General features: G+C 39.9%; 1 protein-coding gene across 18 annotated transcripts in view; it reads right to left on the bottom strand.

Moving 5' to 3' along the window:
• The window catches only part of Pbrm1 (polybromo 1), a 123580-nt gene that overhangs the window by 57178 nt on the left and 43907 nt on the right, over positions 1-22495 (bottom strand). For 11 of the 18 annotated variants that reach the window (XM_045135496.1, XM_045135502.1, XM_045135504.1 and 8 more), the window contains 5 exons: positions 19723-19864; positions 16988-17085; positions 13737-13781; positions 3978-4254; positions 1865-1970 (listed from right to left, as the gene is read on the bottom strand). In XM_045135496.1, the coding sequence (XP_044991431.1) occupies positions 1865-1970; positions 3978-4254; positions 13737-13781; positions 16988-17085; positions 19723-19864 (668 nt within the window). The remainder of the gene's footprint in view (positions 1-1864; positions 1971-3977; positions 4255-13736; positions 13782-16987; positions 17086-19722; positions 19865-22495) is intronic. The other 7 variants (XM_045135500.1, XM_045135507.1, XM_045135508.1 and 4 more) reach the window with 1 other exon arrangement.

Genomic DNA, 22495 nt, shown 5'->3' with positions numbered 1-22495 from the left:
TCAAATGGCCTGTCAAATTCTGACCAGGTGGGATTCATTTTTAATTCTATGAAATCACCAAACAAACAGCAACAAAAATATGCGCCACAATACTCTTCTTGGTAGCAGATATAGATTGTCTGTCTATTCTTCCTATTTAATGGTTATAAAATGTCCATTGCCCCCAAGAAAGCAAAGCTTAGACCTTATATTTTAGCTCCCTTCATTATGGTTTAGATAAAAAGTATTCCTCAAAAGGCTCATTAAAAAAAAAAAGACTTTATTTTTATTTATTTATTAGAGAGAGAGAAAATGGGTGCACCAGGGTCTCCAGCCAGTGCAAACGAACTCCAGATGCATGTGCCACTATGTGTATCTGGCTTATGTGGGACCTGGAGAATTGAACCTGGGTCCTTAGGCTTCACAGGCATGCGCCTTAACCACTAAGCTATCTCTCCACCCCAAGGCTCATGTTTTAGTTGAAGACTCGGTTCTCAATCATTAACAGGTAATTGACACTAGGTTTTACTTTCTTTCTTTTTTTAGATGTCAATGTTCTATGCTTTAATCAAAGAAATGAAGTATTACTACCAGAAGACTATAGCACATAGTCCTCAGCAGTAGATAAATGCTCACTCTAACACAGGAAAACAGCCATCAGGGATGGAGAGATCGCTTAGCAGTTAAGGCACATGCCTGCACAGTCTAAGAACCCAGGTTTGATTCTCCAGGTCCCATGTAAGCCAGATGCACATGGTGGCTCATGTATTTGGAGTTCGTTAGCAATGGCTAGAGGCCCTGGAGCACCCATTCTCACTTACTCTCTCCCCCTCTCCCTCTGTCTCTAATAAATAAATAAAAATAAATCTTAAAAAAAAAATTTTAGGGGCTGGAGAGATGGTTTAATGGTTAAGTGCTTGCCTGTGAAGCCTAAGGATCCCGGTTTGAGGCTCAATTCTCTAGGACCCACGTAAGCCAGATGCACAAGGTGCCGCATGAGTCTGGAGGTCATTTGAAATGGCTGGAGGCCCTGGCATGCCCATTCTCTCTATCTCTGTCCATCTTTCTCAAAATAATATGTGTGTGTGCAAAAATATTAAAAAAGTTAAAAAAGAAAAACAACCATCAAGAAGCTATACACTTATGTTCAGAAAAATACTTTAAATAAATCAAAATGAAATTCCAAAACATGCCCCATGTCCAAATAATCCCTAGAAAGAAAGAAAGATGAAAGACTGAACAAACAGAAAAGAATATAATAGGCTCAACCCTAAAATACTAATATTGGCACTAACTGACACAATTCTAAATATGTCAACTAAAACAAAAATTATATAGATGGATAAAAATATGATCAGACTGCATTTTGTCCATAAGAAACTTATCTAAAACTTAATATAGGCTGGTTGAATAAGTAGAAAAAAGATGTCATGTGATCATTTTAAAACCAGTAATAGTTATATTAATGTAATAATAATAAGCTTCTGAGCAATGAAACTTATCTATTGATAGACACATAATCTGATGGGATTGTTGAGGTGTAGAGCCTGGATGGAGGAGGTAGGTCACTGGGGAAGTACCTTGAGGGCTATCTTGTCCTTGGTGCTTCCTAACCACCAGGAAGTGAGCAATTTTGCTCTACCATACACATGATGTTGTATCACTCAATAATCTAGGCAATGATGCCTAATGATTGTGGAGTGAAACTTCTGAAGCCCTGAGCCAAAATAAACCCTACTTCTTTTAAACTGTTTGTCAGGTATGTGGTGACGTGGACAACAAAATAAACTAATGCAGACCATACTCTTCTTTAAGTATATATTACATGGAATCAGAAATCTCTCTTTGACAGATGAACTGAAGCACAAGTATGAGGCAGGCTTACTCAGCTTGAGTTTGGGAGAAGCCACGTCATCATCATCAGGTAGAGGGCCCAGCTCTTTCCTCTTATCCTTCAGTAACTTCTCCAGGATATGTGCATCATTGTATACCTATATTCCAAAAATACACTTAAAATTACCTTTCTAAAAACAATGTAATTAAGGTATACTACACATCTATAAACAAGTTTTAACATGTGCTTCTGGCACATGCCTATAATCCCTAGTATTAATTTAGGAAGCTACTGATCACAAGTTTGAGGCCAGCCTAGGCTACATAGTAAGACCCTGAACAAAAACACCAACAAACAAAACTTGAATACCAAGCCCTGCCCCATGATTTATAGTAGTTGGAAACCAAACAAAGCTTTGTCTCTTCAGAACAAGAAAACTACCATCTCTGTAGGAGGTCACATGCTATGTTTTTATGCTTCTTGTGTGATTCTTTAACGCAGACACTCATGCCAACATTTGAGAACCACTGCAGGTTTTAACAGCACTTCTGAAACATCTTTATACGTATTGTTTTCCATCAAACCTAGCTTTTGTACCAGAATTTCAAGGTAGCAGACTTAGCCCAGTGGAAATTAGGCAATTAGACTGAGCCAAGGGTGTTGTCAAGAACGAAGTCACTCACCCAGGGACCTCGTCTCCATGGTACTGTCTGCCCAGCAGAGGGATGCCCCCTGCTTGCATGCCCACCAAGCAAAGTAGCTTTGCACCTCTCTAAAAGGTAGCGTTTAGTGCCATTATAAGTCAGGTGGTTTTACAACCAGAAATACTAGAACAGTATAAACCCTATTATACAGAGGACCATTTCTGTTTTCTTTTCTTTTTTGGTTTTTTCAAGGTAGCATCTCACTCTAGCCTAGGCTGACCTAGAATTCATTATGTAGTCTCAAGTGGCCTCAAAATCACGGTGATCCTCCTACCTCTACCTCTTGAGTATAAGTGTGCACCACATGCTTGGCTTAAATTTCTTTTATTTATTCATTTACTTATTTAGTGGGGGGGAAAAAGGGGGAAAGACAGGACAGGAAGAGAGAATATGGGGATGTCAGGGCCTCCAGCCTCTGCAAACAAATTCTAGTCACATGTGTCACCTTGTGCACCTGGCTTACATGGATACTAGGGTATCGAACCTGGCTCCTTTGGTTTTGCAGGCAAGTGCCTTAACTGCTAAGCCGTCTCTCCAGCCCTAGAAGGCCATTTCTTTGATCTACAAATATCATGAATGTGCACAATTTATTTCAAATTCAAATATAACAGCAGAAAGGAAGAAATAAAAGATAAGAAAAAGAAAATACATTAAAAAATTTTTTAAATTCATTATTTTTTTTAAATGAGAGAGGGAGAAAGGGAGGGAGGGAGAGACCGGGAGACTACAAACGAACTCCACACACATGCGCCACCTTTTGCATCTGGCTCACATGGGATGTAGAGAATTGAACCTGGGTCCTTAGGCTTCACAGGCAAGTACCTTAACCGCTAAGCCATCTCTCCAGCTTGAAAATACTATTTTTTTTTTTAAAAAGGGAAGAAAAGCCTGTGCCTTATTTTCTCAGTAGAAAAACGTGCTAGAATGCAGAGGGGAAAGGAAGGATAGGGTGGGGGTAGGAGGAGAGGATGGAGCTAGGACTACCACCATTATTCCAAAATTATACATAAGAAAACTGAGACTTAAGAAAAACCTAGAGACTGGCAAAGCAGGATTTAAATTTTGGAGGTCAGATTACAAGCATGCAGTTTAATATTTAAAAAAAAATCTTTTATTTATTTGAGAGAGTGTGACAGAGAAAAAGGCAGAGAGAAAGGTAGAGAAACAATGGGCATACCAGGGCCTTTAGCCATTGCAAATGAACTCCAGACACATGTGCCACCTTGTGCATCTGCTTTTACATGGGTACTGAGGAACAGAACTTGGGTTGCTGGACTTTGCAGACAAGTACCTTAACTGCTGAGCCATCTCTCCAGCCCATGTTTAATGTGCTGCCTCACATTTTAAGCAACTAAGAAGAGACATTGTATTAACCTAGTCACAAGATTAGCCCAGGTTAAGTTTACCAGCACCCAAATAAAAATGTGTCCACTCTAGGAAGCTCACTCATCCTTCCTTACCTGGGAACCCTCCTCATTATAGTGCCTGGCATTTCGGAACATGAGTTTCATGTCTTCTATCATTCCCTCTTCACCTGTGTATTTGTCATTGCGAATGTTATGTTCAATTATTTTCAAGTCCATTGGCTCTAAGATGATTTTATAATAATCAGGATAGTCCTTCTTGGATGGTTTAACCATGAATAGATCACAAAGTCTTCTGCCTGAACCTGGCTCTCGAGCTTCAAGAACAACATTGAATAAAATTTTCATTCGTTGTTTTCTTATGTTCTTTTTACTGTTGAGAGGGGAGGTAGAAAGGGGGAAAATGACAAGAGGTTCAGTTTTCTTTATCCAAAGATTGAATGTTGGCAGGTGCTTCATGATGATTACAACATACTGATCATAGGCACAAACACAGTAAACATGCTCCAACTTTGTAAGTAAATATTAGGGAAGTTTCCAAAACACAGGTAAAACAAAGAAATCCTGGCAGAATCAGCCAGTGAACACCAGGACACCTGTTTAGAACAGCTCAAGAAATGTAATGCTTAGAAAAAAAGATATTTTCTTACACCCAAAGAAAATGAAATTCTATGATCAACTGAAATACATTTTTTTTTTTTTTGAGGTAGGGTTTTGCTTTAGTCAAAGCTGACCTGGAACTCACTATGTAGTCTCAGGGTGGCCTTGAACTCATGGCAATCCACCTACCTCTGCCTCCCGAGTGCTAGGATTAAAGGCGTGTGCCACCACACCTGACTCTAAAATACATTTTTGCTTTGAAGACAAACATAACAGAGTGCAATGAAAAGTGCCATTCCAAGCAGGGCGTGGTGGCACACACCTTTAATCCCAGCACTCAAGAGGCAGGGGAAGGAGGATCACTGTGAGTTCGAGGCCATCCTGAGTCTCCCTAGTGAATTCCAGGTCAGTCTGGACTATAGTGAAACCCTACCTTGAAAAACAACAATAACAAAAAACAATTGCCATTCCTTATAAACAACTTTACTGTCAAGCACAAAAAAAAAAAAAAAAAAAACCACCTCAAACCACCCAAGAAAGAGATGTGTTCTATCTCTAGAGGCATTACTCCTAAAGAAGTGCATAGTCTGGTTCCTAGAAAACAAAAGGAGACTGTCTGCCAGACTAAAGCATCAATTTCTTGTGCATTGATCTTGTCAACATCAGTCCCTACTCCTTCTCCAGATACATCACTTTGTAAACCCAACTTGGCTTGAATAAGTGCTCTGTGGTTCATCTGGGCTCTCTACATTTTCATCTTGGAACATGAATCCCTGTCTTGTTCTCCAAAATTCTCAAGTGAGATTGATGCTGAGAAACAGACAGGAGTGGTACATGGAACAAAGTGTAAGGGACCATAGCCAACTACCAAGTTAAAACACGGTCCAAGATGGCCTGGGGAGATGGCTTAGTGGTTAAGGCATTTGCCTGCAAAGCCTAAGGATCCAGGTTCACTCTCCAGGTCCCACATAAGGCAAATACACAAGGGTGAGGCAAGTGCCAAGGTTGCACATGCCCACTTGGTGGCGCAAGCATCTGGAGTTCTATTTTAGTGGCTGAGGCCCTGGTGCACTAATTCTCTCTCTCTTAAAAAAAAAAGGTCGAAGCCGGGCATGGTGGCGCATGCCTTTAATCCCAGCACCTGGGAGGCAGAGGTAGGAGGATCGCCATGAGTTCAAGGCCACCCTGAGACTACAGAGTGATTTCCAGGTCAGCCTGAGCTAAAGTGAGACCCTACCTTGAAAAAGCCAAAAAAAAAAAAAAAAAAAAAAAAAGAGATCTAAAACAACAGCTGGTCTCATCTCATCTAATGGTTGAGAAAACTGACCCAGAGAAGCTAAATGACATGTCCAAGGTATGGTAATAAGTTATTAAAAGAGATCATCTTCCAGTATGACTTTTGATCAGTATATCTGTGTCTTCAGGGCACTGATGAATTCTAGTTAGACTACCTAGTAGTCTCCAAATGGTCAGTTAGGTAAAGTTTATCACTTAGAGATAAATGGTTTGCTTCCTACCCTATAAGGGGAAGAAGCTCATCCCTGACACAAACTGTTCCTCTATGAGTTTCTTCAAGTAATCCTCTGAATATATTCTTACTCTCCTGCTGAGACCTGAAGAGGCCAAAAACCATGTACTTTCTCAAGGTTCAAGGTGCGTTTCTTTAAAAACAGAAATAGGGACTGAGGAGAGAGCCCAGTGAATAAACACACAACTCTGAGTACCTGAGTTTGGATTCCCAGGGTCCATGGAAAAGCTGGAAGCTACAGTGGGCTTCTGCGATCCCAGTACACTATAGTAAGAAGGGAGGCAGAGAGGGAATTTCCCAGAAGCCAGTGAAGAAGAGGCCCTGCCTGACGAGGTGGAAGGTGAGGCCCAACCTCCACATAAGTGTCACAGTATGTGCATACCTGTACTCATACACACACAGACACACTGAATAAATAAGTCAACAAAAATAGCCCCCATCCCCAAACCCTCGGAAATACAAGGTAGCCATGAGGGTATACACCTGTAATGTTAGTATTTAAGAGGTTAGAATCAGGAGGACCAGGAGGTGAAGGTCATCCTTGGCTACACAATAAATGAAGGCCAGCCTGAACCACATGAGACCCTACCTCAAAACAAAACCTAACAAAACACAGGAGTTCAAATAAAGAATAATTAGTTGAAAAACCAGATAGCCATAAGTCAAGTCTCAAAATACTTATTTCACAGCATCACGGAGCTCAAGACATAATGAAAGAATAGAAGCTCGCATCACCAGGGTTGAGCTCTTCCTCATGACTTAGGTTTCTCGACTGCCCTTTTCTTCTGTGGACCAGGAATGACTTTTGCCAATCATCCTCTTAGTTCTTTTGTCAAATCCATAATTGTTAGGTAACCGAGGAGATGGTTCAGGCTCATGGATATAACTCCAAAGAGGCAACCTGGGGGAGGGCATGGCTCATGGACTGAGTTTGGTTTCTAGCACACACATTAGGGCAAAACAAAACAAAATGCCAAGTGTAGCCATGCATGCCAGTAACCCCAGTGATCTGTTGGGTGCTGGGGCTCATGGGTCAGTGAGTCTGACCAAGGAACAAAAGCTACAGGTTCAGTGAGACTGTTTCAAGAAAATAAAGTATAAAGAATATAACAGAAGACCTCTGATGTTCTCCTCCGGCTTCAACAAATGTGCATACATACCTAATGTACTCCACCCGCTCCCCCAAACACAAGCAATTTGGGGCCATGATGTAGAGGAAAAGTTCTCAATTTTTACGTCTTTGGTGGAAAATATAAGTTAGGACAAAGGTCCAATATTGCAGAGGTCCACATCCAAGTAGACATCAGAGTATAAGTGAATATAACATTTGGAAACTCTGAGGGAGAACTTCAGAACATGAATCAGAAGTCATGAAAAGCCACACTTAAAACTCTACAAGTCATATTGCTGAAGACTACACATATTTGGGCTACAAGGGCACTGAAGAATCCTGTTGGAACTGAGCTGATAACCTCCTCCATGTAGACCAGATGACAGGAAGCTGGAAGAAGCCATGCGGCATGCAGTTCAATGGGAGAAAGAGAAATCACCAGTGAAGATACTCAACAGTGGACATTGCAAGCCTTTTATTTGGCCAGGCCATATAAGCCAATGGGTGCAATAGTGGTATGTCTGTCATGGTAGAAAACAACTGCCCTCTCATTGGACTGGAGGCCTGCTCCATGGGAGGGAATACCTCCCTGATACTGAAAACTTAAAACAGGGGTAGTCATGAGCCCTGGGGGTTTAAATGTCTGCTGCTGTCTGGCTAAATATATATACTATGCTTATCAAATTGCCCAGCAAGCACTCCTCTTAATGTTCATACCCTTATATTAATGCTACTCTCACTTTGGGTAGAGAATCTTCTCTTTTCAGATGGCAGTGACCTTGGGCTGACTCAGAAGGTATCATGGTGCTGGAAAGAAGTGACAGGAGTACTCAGCACTGCAATATCTCTACCACACCTTCCAAGGCTCAGGGTCTGTTGCAGAAGAGGTGGTGGAAAAAATGTAAAGGAAGGGTAGGACTCCTTACAACGTGCTTCCCCCAGACACAAAATGGCCTGGATATCCATGACCTCACAGTGCCTGACACTACCTACATAAGACCATCATAATAGGAGGAAAACATCATGACATCAAATAAAAGAGAAAGTGATTTGAGAGGAGGAGGAGATATAATGGAGAATGGAGTTTCAAAGGGGAATGTGGAGGGGGGGGAGAGGGCATTACCATGGGATATTTTTTATAATCATGGAAATTGTTCATAAAAAAAAGTTTGAAAAAAAAATCTTCAAGCCAGATTTGACTTCTTGGTTAGGTCAAATTTTAGATTTGGGGGGTTGACTTAAAAGGAAGAGGTAAGAATTCCATTTTGAAATGCTCAAAGTCAATTTTAAAAAGCATATGGAGCGCCTAGAAATCATGAGAAGACATTTCAGGTACCCTTTTGATATTTTTTGGCTACTGCTTTCAGTGTCACTTTACTCTTCAGGTTATTGTTGGAACACGTTTAGGTACCCCTTTCTACATCTTCTAGCTATTAACTGAGCTTAATGTTAACCTTCTCCATTAAAAAAAATATTTATATTTATCGGCAGTGTGGGAAGGAGGGAGACAGAGAAAATGAACAGGCACACCAGGGCCTCTTGCCTCTGCAAATGAATTCCAGATACATGTGCCACTTTGTGCATCTAGCTTTACATGGGTACCTGGGGAATTGTATGAAGGCCATCAGGCTTTGCTAGCAAGCACCTTAACTGCTGAACCATCTCTCCAGCCCTACTTTTCCAGTTTTTTTTTTTTTTTCCCCTGAGAAAGTAACCAAGTAAAATCTTTTTGTGGCAGTTCATGAATTATAAGTTCCACTTCTAGTTGCCTTAATTTCTCTATGCACTAGGTAGGTACCATCCAATGTCTTTTATTTGTTTTTCAAGGTAGGGTCTTACTAGCCAAGGCTGACCTGGAACTCATTCTGCAGCACATCCTCATTAAAAAAAAAAGTTTTTTTTTTAAAGTTATTTATTTTCAAGCAGAGACAGATGAACTCAAGATATATTATATACACCACTTTGTGTATCTGGCTTTATGTGGGTACTGGGGAATCAAACCTAGGTTATCAGGTTTTATAAGCCAAATGCCTTTAAGTGCTGAGCCATCTCTCTAGCCCTAACTTTCTTCATTTTTGTAAAGGTACATAAAACTAGGTCTTACATCTTATAAAGCTAGGTTCCATACCACATAACTATTCCTTTAAAGTCAGCATTTTTCAGCATACTAAAGTAATACATACATATATACATACATACATATATGTTTTTAAAGATAGGATCTCACAATTTAAGCTGGCCTTAAGACCTTCTGCCTCAGTTCCAAGTGCTGGGATTATAGGTATTTGTCACCACACCAGGCTAAAATATTTAAGTAAAAAAATTTTTTTGAGATGGTGTCTTATTACTGTGTAGCTCAGGCTAGACTCAAATTCACAATTCTCTTGCCTCTACCTCCCAAGTGCTAGGACTACAAACATAGGTCACTATGCCTGGCTAAAAGAGTTCAAAACCAACTCATCATTGTACACTCAAAGGGCTCCACTTAAGGGAATAACAAGTCAGATCATAGACACTGTTGTAATAAAATACAATTTTACTGAAGATAGGTCATAAAAGGTCTTGTATTAAAATAATAGTATAGGGCTAGACAGAAGGCTTAGTGGTTAAGGCTCTTGCCTGCAAAGCCAAAGGATCCAGGTTCTATTCTCCAGGACCCATGTAAGCCATGTTCACAAGGTGGCTCATGTGTCTGGATACCCTGGCATGCTGACTCTTTCTCTTTAAATAAATAAATAAAAGTGTCATACAGTAATTTTCTAATTTGTACAAAGATTATGTGAGCTAGAATGGATTGGCCTTGAATTTGTAGTGATTCTCCTGCCTCAGTTTCTCAATTACAGGAGTGAGCTACCCTACTTGGCTGAAACTCTGTTTTTCTAGGACTACCACCACAATCCTCCTGAATCCAACTCAATCTGAAACCCTAGAATATAGCCAACTTTTGTTCCTCTCAGCTTATCACTAAATTATAGACCACTTCCATAGCCCCTCTAGATCTGACTTTCTTTTCAACTTTTCAGGCCCCAGGGTAAGTTCTGATCCTAATCTTTATAACTAACCATTAATCCAATGCCTTTATCATTATTATTTCTCTAAGTTTTCATTATTACATATAGTTCCTTGCATATATACACAAAATTCCTCTTTATGATTATAATAGCTAACACTTCTACCATGTTAAATATTATACACTTGTATTTAATCCTCAAACTTGAAGAATCAGGTACAATTGTTATCTAAACTCTACATAGTAAAAACTGAGGATTCAAGACAAAATTATTATCTAAGGCCATAGCAAGATTAATTCGGATATTTGAATCAGCTGATAATCACCATGCTGCTTTTATCATGTCCCTGGTTTTTCCCAAAGTTAGTACTTACCAGGGGCCTTGCGAATCAAAGTCTACTCTATTATTAGGCTTCAAAGTCTCCTAGCTCTTAGCTCTCTTGCAGCTAAGCTTACTTCTTTCTTTAAAAAACTTGCTGTATTTCATCCTCAAGGGTTAAGAATAAAATCTAACTATCTTTTCCAGTGAATCTTCCAAGTTGAGCAATATCTGAGTAAAAAAAAAAAAAATGAAACCTATCACATCTTAATGTCAACTGGCACTACCTCTTGAAATGGGCAAGAGCTACACTTACTGAGGTCATTGTATCTAGGCCCAGGTCTTATGGTTTCATACATATTAAGCAACTGGGTAGGTATAACTAGCACTCACTTCCCTTTTCCGATAAGGAAGTTGAGATGAGTTTAGATCCCAGAGCTCAAAACAGCTCAGGTTTGAAATTGGGTACACAGTCTACAGTTCACAGGATTCTATAACTACCCCAGGTTGGTACATTTCTTGCTTCTACTAACACCCAGAGTTATTGCTCTATGTTATCTTTTTTTTTTTTTTTGAGGCAGGGTCTCATTCTAGTGTAGGCTGGCTTCATTGAGCTCATGGTGGTCTGACCTTTGTGAGTCACCAGACCTGGTTTGTTGCCTTATATAATGATGTAAAATAAACCAAGTCATGGTCTTTTTCTAAAGCTTACTATCTAACCAACAATAACTTTATTTAATAAATAAATAAATTCATTCATTTTCTTTTTGGAAATGGGGTCTTATCTATAAGCCCAGGCTGGCTTACAACTCATGTTGTAGCTAGCAGATAATAGCCTGTTTCATGGAGATACTCCTGCTTCAGCTTCTGGAGTGTTAACATTATATGACCAACTAAAACACGTTACCTAGAGTGGATTGAGTCTGATAGCAATGTGTAGGTTAACTTCAGAATACTTAAACTCTCAAGGTAAAAGAAGGTGTACAATGGCCTTTCTTAAAATTATTTGGGCTACCAGACAACATTGTTTCTTTGAGGTAGGGTCTCACTCTAGTCTAGACTGACCTGGAATACTCACGTAGATTCAGTGTAGCCTTGAACTCATGATGATCCAACTACCTCTGCTTCCTAAGTATTAGGATTAAAGGGTGCACCAACATGCCCAGCCTCTGGCAACAGTTTTACAAAAGTAGAAAGTTGGGGATCTTATGGCTCCTACCTAATGTTGCTTGGTTCCAATCTGTTTCTTCCATAGGCCACTTACTTTCTGGCTAGTATAAGAGATTATTAAATATTTTCAATATTTTATGGTCACCTGACACTTTGTGACTGTCAGAAACGTGAAAACAAAAGCACCATGCAATTATCATTAGCATTGTAACACAGCAACTCATAGGCTGTACTAAAAATTCTAAGTTTCGGCTATGAGGCACACATTTAAATCCAACACTCAGGAGGCAGAGGTAAGACGATCCCCATGAGTTTGAGGCCAGCCTGGATTACATACAGAGTGAGTTCCAGGTCAGCCTGTACTCGAGTGAGATCCTACCTTGAAAAAACAAACAAACAAACAAATAAAAAAAACCCCTAAGCAATATGCAAAAGATGTTTTGGAAGAAAAGGATTCTCATCCTGCTAGAGAAAAGTTATCAATAATCTTAAACAGCAATGGACTCAGCAAGCTATACAACTGGCTAGACTGGCAGATGTGATGGTGAGTGCAATAGTGGCATGTTTGTTATGAGGGTAACTAACTGCTCACTGACTGGATTTGAGGCTTGCTTCACAGGAGGGAATTCAGGCCTGGTACTGAAAACATTGTCAAAAGTCTATGGTTCGGCTGGAGAGATGCCTCAATGGTTAAGGCACTTGCCTGTAAAGCCTAATGACCCAGGTTTGATTATCCAGGACTCACATAAGCCAGATACACAAAGTAGCACATGCATCTGGAGTGCATTTGCAGTGGCTGAAGGCCTTGGTGTGTATGCACATGCACACACACATACTCTCTCTGAATCTCTCTGCTTGTAAATAAATAAATAAACTATTAAAAAAAAAAACCCTATGGCTGAAAAAATCCAAAGCCCTAGGGGGAAGTTACTACTTCTGTTTGGCTAAATGAATATATTATGCCCATTAAACTGTCTTCTATTCCTGTTTATGCCCATATATTAATGCTGCTCTCAGTTTTGGTCAGAGAAGCTTCTGTTTTCAGATGGTGGTGACTACTGAAGAGATTTAAAACTCATCAGTATTGAGAAGACGTGACAGTGGAGTGTTTAGCACTAAATGAGACATTTCTATCACACCTTCCAATGTTCAAAAACTATTGTGGAAGAGGTAACCAAAAGAATTTGAGAGCTGATGGGGATGGTGGTGGTGGTGGTGCTGGAGAGATGACTTAGAGGTAAAGGCACTTGTCACTAAAGCCAAAGGATTCAGGTTTGATTCCCCAGGACCCTTGTGAGCCAGATGCACAAGACGGTGCATGTCTAGAGCTCCTTTGCAGTGGCTGGAGGCCCTGGCAAGCCCATCCTCTCTCTGTTCTCTCTCTTTCAAATAAATAAATAAATAAATACATAAATAAAATAAACAAAAATAAATATTAAAAAAAAGCTGATGGGGATGAGTGCACTGGAATGCTGTCTTACAAACAAAAAGTGGCAGTTACATTTATGACCTCACAGTGGCTGCTCATATCTGCATAAGACTTGCATAACACGAGGGAGAAAAATGTTATCAAAATGGAGAAGGGGCTAGCTGGAAAGAAGCAGGAGTTCAGCGGAGGGAGGAGATAAAAGAGGGTGGTGAGAGGGGATTATGATCAGGGTGCATTGTGTATGTATATAAGTTTTCAATAATAAAAAAAAAAGGAACAGAATCAGAGACTGACAAAATATCAAGAAACACTAGCCCAATACAGTGCATAACTGTCTATAGGCATGTATCATTTGGATGTCAGCACTGATGTTTGAAAGGCAGCGAGCTGGCAATGCTTCCCTATTAGCAGTCTCAACCCTGAGCTACCCAAGAATAGAACAGTGACTGATGAGGTGGTGTTTTGCCCCTGGAAAAGAAAGGCAGCAACAAATTAAGGGTAGTATTAAACATATAGAAGTTAATTCTGATATCACCAACTTGACTTCTAAACTATACTGCTTCATTTTTCATCAGCACCCCAACACCTATTTCACATACAAAAGGCTTCACTTTTCATCTTGTCAGTACTAACCATGCCATGGAATTACACTTAAAAATATGCTTATGCATAAAAAAGGACTGCACACCTGGATAGCCTCCTGAGACCCAACATGTCACTGTCATGAGTGTTCCTGGGAAAGCAGAAACAAACATTACACATGAAGAGAAATAAAACAAGGAACACTGGAGGGTCACACATAAGCCAAATAGGGTTGAAAAAGAAAAGATTATTCAGTCCAAAGGATCTAAGATATACTTACAAAGTTACAACATCAAAAAACAAAATAAAGTAAAACAAACGAACAACAAACCAGAAAATGGGTTGGGTGGACGTGTAAGGGAAAAGAATGCATTCTCAGAATGAAAAGTACATACTTATAATGAATTTTTCTCATATTTTTGTTATTAAAAAATAAGGCAGAGGGCTGGAGAGATGGCTTAGCGGTTAAGTGCTTGCCTGTGAAGCCTAAGGACCCCAGTTCAAGGCTCTATTCCCCAGGACCCATGTTAGCCAGATGCACAAGGGAGTTTGTTTGCAGTGGCTGAAGGCCCTGGCGTGCCCATTCCCCCTCTCTCCCTCCCTCCTTCTCTCTCTCTCTCTATCACTCTCAAATAAATAAAAATAAACAAAAAAAATAAAAAAAATAATGCAGAAATACAATCATACATAAAAGTTAGCAATCAAGTCAAGGGTTTCTTGGAAAACTTGGCTCAGACTGGTCTGGCCAAGTTTGTCTTAATCTGCTTGAATTTTGTAGCAAAAATGTACTTATTATCAAAATCTCTCAAAGAAAAAGGCTCATCACATTTTCTCCTTTGTTACATACCAATTGTAGAACGAATTTTCTCAATCTTTTAATATTTACTTGTGCTTGTGTCTCAAATCTAAAGTTCTTTTATTGCTTTGGCAGATGATTTACAACTGCCCTCTTATTTGTATTTTTCACTTTATTATACAGAACATTTACTAGGTAACCTGTCCATAAGTATACTACTTTTTGTCTGAAATGAGATTTTATCACTTTAGGAACAAATAGGTATTTTCTTTTCTTTCTTTCTTTCTTTCTTTTTTTTTTTGAAGTAGGGTCTCACTCTAGCCCAGACTGACCTGAAATTCACTATGTACTTTCAGGGAGGCCTTGAACTCTTGTAGATCCTTCTACCTCTGAAAGTATTAAAGGCATGTACCACCATGACCCCTTTCTTTTACTTTTTAGAAATTTTATTTATTTATTTGCAAGGAGAGAGAGAGAGAGAGAGAGAGAGAGAGAGAGAGAGAAGCGAGGCGAAGTGAATTACAATGGCCACACCAGAGCCTCTAGCCACTGCAAACAAACTCCAGATGCACGTGCCCCTTGTGTATCCAGCTTATGTGGGTCCTGGGGAATTGAACATGGGTCCTTTAGTTTCACAGGCAACTGCCTTACCTGTTAAGCCATCTACAGGCGAGAGAGAGAGAGAGAGAGAGAGAGAGAGAGAGAGAGAGAGAGAGAGAGAGAGGGGGAGGGAGGGAGGGAGGGAGGGGGGAGGGGGGGAGGGGAGAGAGAGGGAGGGAGAGAGAGATAGAGAGGGAGGAAGGAGGGAGAGAGGGGAGGAAGGGAAAGGGGGAGGGGGAGGGAGAGGGAGAGGAAGGGAATGAATGTGTGTGTTAATTTTGAGGATTTGGCCTGGGTTCATGTTTTCTTAGAACTCAATGAATGTAAGGCCTGTTTTCAGCAGTGCTGCAATTAGTGAACCATCACTTTTGCCTTAGAAGTTTTTAACTCTGATTGGTGACTGATCTGGAAAACACAGGTGATGCTGAGGAGAATACATAATTATACTCAAAGATGTTCTTGATTTGTTATCTCTGATTCATGTTCACATTTCTCCTCTGTTGTCCCTGGTATAACAAGGAATTAAGAACTTGGAAAGATAAAATCTATAGGCCAATAATGAAGGAGACTTACATCTCATGGTACACTAACTGGTTTAGTTACCATGGCATAGCACTAAAGAGTTATTTTCAAAGTTTAAAAAATGTTTCCTAAGTGTCCATTAAGAGATAAAGATAGGGTAGTTTTTCTTCCAAATCACTTTTTAAAACTTTTGACCTTAGTGAATCTCATACTGCATATATAAAACTGAGTCAAAAACTACTATTGACTTCTTAATTTTTAATTTGTCAAAACTTATTACTTATAATTAGCCTATATTCCTTACTCAAAGTATCCTCCATGGATTGACTGTTGCTACAAAGACTATAAAAACACCATGTGGAAGAATATGGTGTTCCACAAAGAACCAGGCCATAGAAACTGCAAGAGATAACTGTGCATGATTCCTTCCAGGACCCAGTTAGAGTAAGAAAAGGTAGAGCCAGGCATAGTGGCACTGGGAGGCAGAGGCAGGAGGATCACTGTGAGTCTGAGGCACAACCTGAGACTACATGGTGAATTCCAGGTCAGCCTGGGCTAGAATGAGACCCTACCTCAAAACAACAACAATAACAAGAAAAAACAAAAAAAGTTTAAGGAGGTAGAGAGAAAGGTTAAAGGAAAAGTCAGGATCCAAAAATCTAGCTTAACATTTATGAACTATTAAAGTGATGATTTGATATTCTTAAAACCATAAAGATCAAGTTAACAAGGTAAATCAAAGGGTCAGAGAATGACATACTTCACTGTGGTGACAGTACTGTTTTTTTCTCCTTACCTTTCTTAACTCATATTTCATCTCTTGTAATTCACTATGAAATCACCCAAATTATATTTAATTGGCAATTTAAAAATACCACCATTAGAAAAGAACCTGGATAATAAACACAGTAACATGTTTTGCCAAGTACATTTCACTTTTCTCTGTTACCTAAAAGAAATACAGTATTTGTCAAAGAAAAAAACAAGTTAATTATCCAACTTACAAATGAATTCTAAAAGAAGACATGCAATAAAATATTTAAAGCCTTTTAAAAACTCATACTTGGGCTGGAGAGATGGCTTAGCGATTAAGCGCTTGCCTGTGAAGCCTAAGGACCCCGGTTCGAGGCTCGGTTCTCCAGGTCCCACGTTAGCCAGATGCACAAGGGGGCGCACGCATCTGGAGTTCGTTTGCAGAGGCTGGAAGCCCCGGCGCACCCATTCTCTCTCTCTTCCTCTATTTGTCTTTCTCTCTGTGTCTGTCGCTCTCAAATAAATAAATAAGTAAAAATTAAAAACAACCTCATACTTCATAGCTTTAATTTTTTCCTACATTATCTAAAATGCAGTAAATTGGAACTGAGCTGATTCCAGATATGAAAAGAATATATATGTATACACACACACACACACACACACACACACACACACACACACACCTTTTTCTCTTGGCACTACCAGTATCAGAAGTAGCTGAAGAGATCATGCTGTCCCCATCTTCAATATCATCCCTTCTGGCAAGCTCTTTCTTCTTTGCCTGGAACAGAGCAAATCCCAGGAATCAGTCTCATTCTGCCAGGAATTCCTATGAATATATGAATTTTAAAGAGCTGGACATACTATGTTATTTCAGAAAGGCACAATCAATATGTAGGATGCATAAAATTAAAGAGTCGTTAAACAAAAGCCTGCATGACAGAAAAGTGGGTTAAAAAGTGGATCCGGAAGATATCAAAATAGAAGAGAGACTAGTTGGAAAGAAGAAGAGATTTAGTAGAGGGGAGATATGGGAGGGGAAGAGAGGGTGGTGGGAGGGGATTATGGTGTATTTTCTATATTTATGGAAGCTGTCAATACAAAAAGTTTAACTCTCCAGATCCCACTTAAGCCACACACACAAAGGTGAGGCAAGCACAAAGTTGCACATGCCCACTAGGTGGCGCAAGTATCTGGAATTCGAGTTCAGTGGCTGAGGCCCTGGTGACAATTCTCTCTCTCTCTAAACTTAAAAAAAATGTATCTAGATAAAGAATTGATGTTAGCTAGAATATTTAAGACTATGAAGGGAGGAGCTAGGGTGATAGCTCAGTTGGTAAAGTGCTTGCCCTATAAACATGAGTACCTAAACTCCATCCCTAGTAGCCATGTAAATGCCAGGTGTGATATATGTGTACATATAATCCCAGTACTGGGGAGGCAAAGACCAGAAGATTCCTAAAGCTTGCTGGCCAGTCAGTCCAGCCTTCTCAGTGAGCTCCAGGACAATAAGAAACCCTGCCTCACAAAGAAGTGGATGGTGTATCTGAGGCTAACATTCAAGGCTGTCCTCTGGCCTCCACATGCATACACACATATAAATATATACACACATGCAAATTGCATACACATGCAAAAAAAAAAAAAAGACTATGAAGAGTATAAGCCTGTTAAAAGCACTGAGGCAAATGTAGGATCAGGTTGTCCTGCTGTGGCCATACTTAAGTCAAGCCAACTCAAAGGTGACCTTTGGTATCTGATTTAAGTGTGGCTAACAAAAAAGTTTACCATGAGAGGAGAAAGAATATCTACTTTTCATGACTTTCTAACACAGTTGCAAGTCTGAGCAAGCAGACTCAAAAAATAAACAAAGCACAGCAAAGGAAACACCTGAAACAAATAGCACTAAGGACCAGAGTGCAAATCATGAAAAGTGAAGATTTTTCAGATGATTTAAAATTGCCTCTGCAGAAGTGACAGAGGAGTGCTTAGCACTGCAATATCTCTATCACACCTTCCAAGGCTCAGGGTCCATTGAGGAAGAGGTGGCGGAAAGAATGTAAGAGCCAAAGGAAGAGTAGGACTCCTTACAACGTACTCCTCCAGACACAAAATGGCCTGGATATCCATGACCTCACAGTGCCTGACACTACCTACACAAGGCCATCACAACAGGAGGAAAAGATCATGACATCAAAATAAAAGAGTGATTGAGATGGGGAGGGCATATGGTGGAGAATGGAGTTTCAAAGGGGAAAGTTTGGGGGGGAGGGATTGTTTACAATCATGGAAGTTGTTAATTAAAAAAAAATTGAAAAGAAAAAAAAATTGCCTTTGTAAACCAGGGGATAGTGGTGCATGCCTTTAATCCTAACACTCAGGAGACTGAAATACAAGGATCACTGTGAGTTTGAGGACAGTCTGGCTACAGAGTGAGTTTCAGGTCAGTCTGGGGTAGAGGTGAGACCCTTGCCTTGGGGGGGGGGGGAAGAAAGAATGAATTAAAAAATTTTGGGCAAAAGGGAGGGTGTTAGAAGGGGACAATGATCATGATTTATTGCCTAGATGTATGGAAATTGTCAATAAAAGTTAGAAAAGACTGCCTTTGTTGCTTTCCTCACTCTAAGATTATCTTTTCAGAAATATCCTACCCAAAACTGTGAAGTAGACCTAATTTGTATTTCATACCTGCCTTTCTGTCCTAAAATCCCCCAAGTGAGCAGTGTGCTCAGATATCCTCTAAAAGTGTGCTGAGAGTGTCTGACAAACCCTTGAACACTATACAATGGCTAATAGTTTTCAGATGTGTTTTCTCCTAGACCAGCTACATTTTGTTGTGCTTTTGTGAGTAGCTGGGCAGGAACTCAGGATCCTCCTGATGCAGGTATTACAGGTGTGTACACCCATGCCCAGCAAGACCTGCCCTATCTTAACAAGGTCTAGAACCAAAATAAAATGGAAATGACACAACAGTGTCTAGAACTAAGGCGTAACTTTCCAAGGATCATAAAGTTACAGGCCCCCCATCCTACTTCTTCAACTCACAAAGCTTTCCTTGTTTCAACCATTATTGGCCTGACAAGTCTAAAAAATATTCAGCAACCTTACAGCAGAAGCAAATGACTCAATATTCCTGAGGAGAAGTCACTTATAAAAGGCTGGAATGCTGCAGATGCACCAAGAAAGGAAGAAACAGGAGGATCACTGAGGCTCCCCAGTTAGCTAAGTTAACTGAACAAGACAGACAGCTCCAGACGCAGTGACAGACTGCAAGGTGGAACAGTGACAGAGGAGACCCCTAAAGTCTTCCGGCCTCCACATGTGTGCACAGGGCATGAGCATCAGCACACACGAGTGTGCAACACATACACACACATACTCACTCATGCACCTTGATAAACAATTTAAGAGACCATACCTGCATTACTTGTTGCAGTTTCAGAACTCTCTTATAGATGGCTGAATTGGGAACATTATAGCGCTTGGCATTCTCAAACATTAAATTCAGATCACACTCCAAATGATCTAAAGTTTCATATTCTTGGTTCTTTAGCTTTGTTCTGTGAAGGATAAACAAATGTCTAGAACTTTCTATTACGAAAATGATCAACCATTCTTCTTTAAAGTCCAAACACAAAAATCTTCACAAGAGCTCCTTCCCCTCCCCTCCCCTCTCCATAAAAGCAAAAGCATGAAGCATATGCTGTCAGCCGATTTCAATTTTCAAATACAGGCAAGTACAAAGTTTTTTTTTTTTTTTTTTTTTTCCCAAGGTAGGGTCCCATTGTAGCTCAGGCTGACCTGGATTCACTATTTTAACTCTTACAATTTGGAAGCTTAATTATTTACCATGAAGACATTATGGAAATACCAGTTTATTGTTACTTTTCCCAACTAAGATATTCTTATCTGATTTTCTTTTTTGAGACAAACCCAACAGACTGGACTTTTTTTTTTTTTTGAGAGACAGAGAGAATTGGAGCACCAGGGTCTCCAGCCACTGCAATTGAACTACTGACATGTGTACCCCCTTGTACAAATATGTGACATTGTGCACCTGACTTAGTGGGACCTGGAGAGTCAAACATGAGTCCTTAGGCTTCGCAGGCAAGCATCTTAACTGTTATGCCATCTCTCCAGCCCTTATTTTTTTTTTTTTTTTGGAAACAAGATTTTGATAATGTAGCCAAAGCTGTTTTAGACAGTTGGCTTAGTGGTCAAGGCACTGGCTTGTGAAGCTTACGAACCCAGGTTCAAATGCCCAGTATCCACGTAAAGGAAGATGCACATGGTGGTACATACATCTGGAGTTTATTTGCAGTGCCTAGAGGCCCTGGAGTGCTCATTCTCTCTCTCAGATAAATAAAATATTTAAACCCCAGGCTGACCTCAATCTCTTGAGTGCTGGAATTACAAGAATGTGCCACCTTATCCTGTTTGTATCTGCTTCTTACTCCATTTGGATATACTGAAAAATCGAATGCAAAATGTAGGAGTTAAGAAACACCACATTTTAATCACATTGTTTACTTCTTTTACTCTAAAGCTAACTTAAATTTTTTAAAATTTTATTTATTTGAGTGATAAAGAGGCAGAGAGAGATTAATTTAAATAAACAAGGTGGAACTGGGAGAGGTGGTACATTTTGATAATTCCAGCCCTCAAGAGGCTGAGGTAGGGAGATCATAACTTAAATACTCTTGGACTACAGAGGCAGACTAACTATAAACAAAGCACAACTAAATCAACTAAGACCTTTTCTTTCCCCTGCTCTTTCCATACAAATCTAAAAAACTTTAATTTCCTAAAAGCACTCAGGTAAGCATGCTTGAAAGTTTTATGCTGGGTATGGTGGCACACACCTTTAAACCCAGCACTTGGGAGGCAGAGGGAGAATTGCTTTGAGTTTGAGGCCAGCGTGAGACTACATAGTGAATTCCAGTCAACCTGTGCTAGAGCAAGATCCTACTTCAAACAAAAGGAAAAAAATTTTGTGACAAGGGCTAGGAAGATGGCTGAGTTGTGAAAGGTATTTGCATGCAAAGCCTGAAAGTCTGAGTTTGTTTCTCCAGTACTCATATAATGCCAGATGTTCGAAGTGGTACATGAGTTCGTTTGCAGCAGTAAGAGGACCTAGCACACTCAATCTCTTTCTGCTCACAACACACACACACACACACACACACACACACACATTTTTGTGTGTTGTTTTTTCTAGGTAGGGTCTTACTCTAGCTTAGGTTGACCTGGAATTCACTATGTAGTCTCAAGGTGGCCTTGAACTCATGGTGATCCTCCTACCTCTGCCTCCTGAGGGCTGGGATTAAACGCATGTGCTACCATGCCTGGAAAATATATATATATATATTTTAAATTTATGAGAAGATGGGTTGGGGAGATGGCTCAGCAGTTGAAGGTACTTGCCTGCAAAGTCTGCCAGCTTTGGTTAATTCTCCAATATGCACATAAAGCCAGATACACAAAGTATCACATGTATCTGAATTTTTTTGTTTGTAGTGGCAAGAGACACTGGTGCTCTCTCTCAAATAAAATTTTTTTCACTTTATGAGAAGACATAAGAAGTGTGAATCATACAGATAGTATCACAATTCAAATAGACTGATTAAAGGATGGAAAGCAAGCTAAGTGATTGTAAATCCAGATTGTAAATTAAGATTTTCAGTAAGCTTTTCACAAAGGCACTTGTTCTTTAGAATGCTTCAAAGTTTTATGACCCTTTGAGACACTGATCACCTGTTCTCAAATTCTTACTAGGATCTGAATAAAAATAAGTTAAGGGCTGGGTGTGGTGGCATGCACCTTTAATTTCAGCACTTGGGAGGCAGAGGTTGGAGGATGGCTGTGAGTTTGGAGCCAGCCTGAGACTACATAATGAATTCCAGGTCAGCCTGGACTAGAGTGAGACCCAACCTCCAAAACAAAACAAAAATGAAGCAAGGGACTGAGATACAACTCAATGGTATAGTGGCTTGATTATATGCACAAGGTCCTAAGTTTGATATCTAACAGCAATAATAGTAATAACAAAAAAACTAGCTAAAAAGTCACATGAAGGGTTGGGGAGATGGCTCAGCAGTTAAAGATGCTTGCTTGCAACATCAATTGGCCTAGGTTTGATTCCTTAGTACCCATGTAAAGCCAGATGTACAAAGTGGTACATGTATCTGAAG

The sequence above is a fragment of the Jaculus jaculus genome, chromosome 16, assembly GCF_020740685.1.
Source record: "Jaculus jaculus isolate mJacJac1 chromosome 16, mJacJac1.mat.Y.cur, whole genome shotgun sequence".
In the NCBI taxonomy this organism is placed as follows: Eukaryota; Metazoa; Chordata; class Mammalia; order Rodentia; family Dipodidae; genus Jaculus; species Jaculus jaculus.
This window is presented reverse-complemented; position numbering and strand designations above follow the sequence as displayed.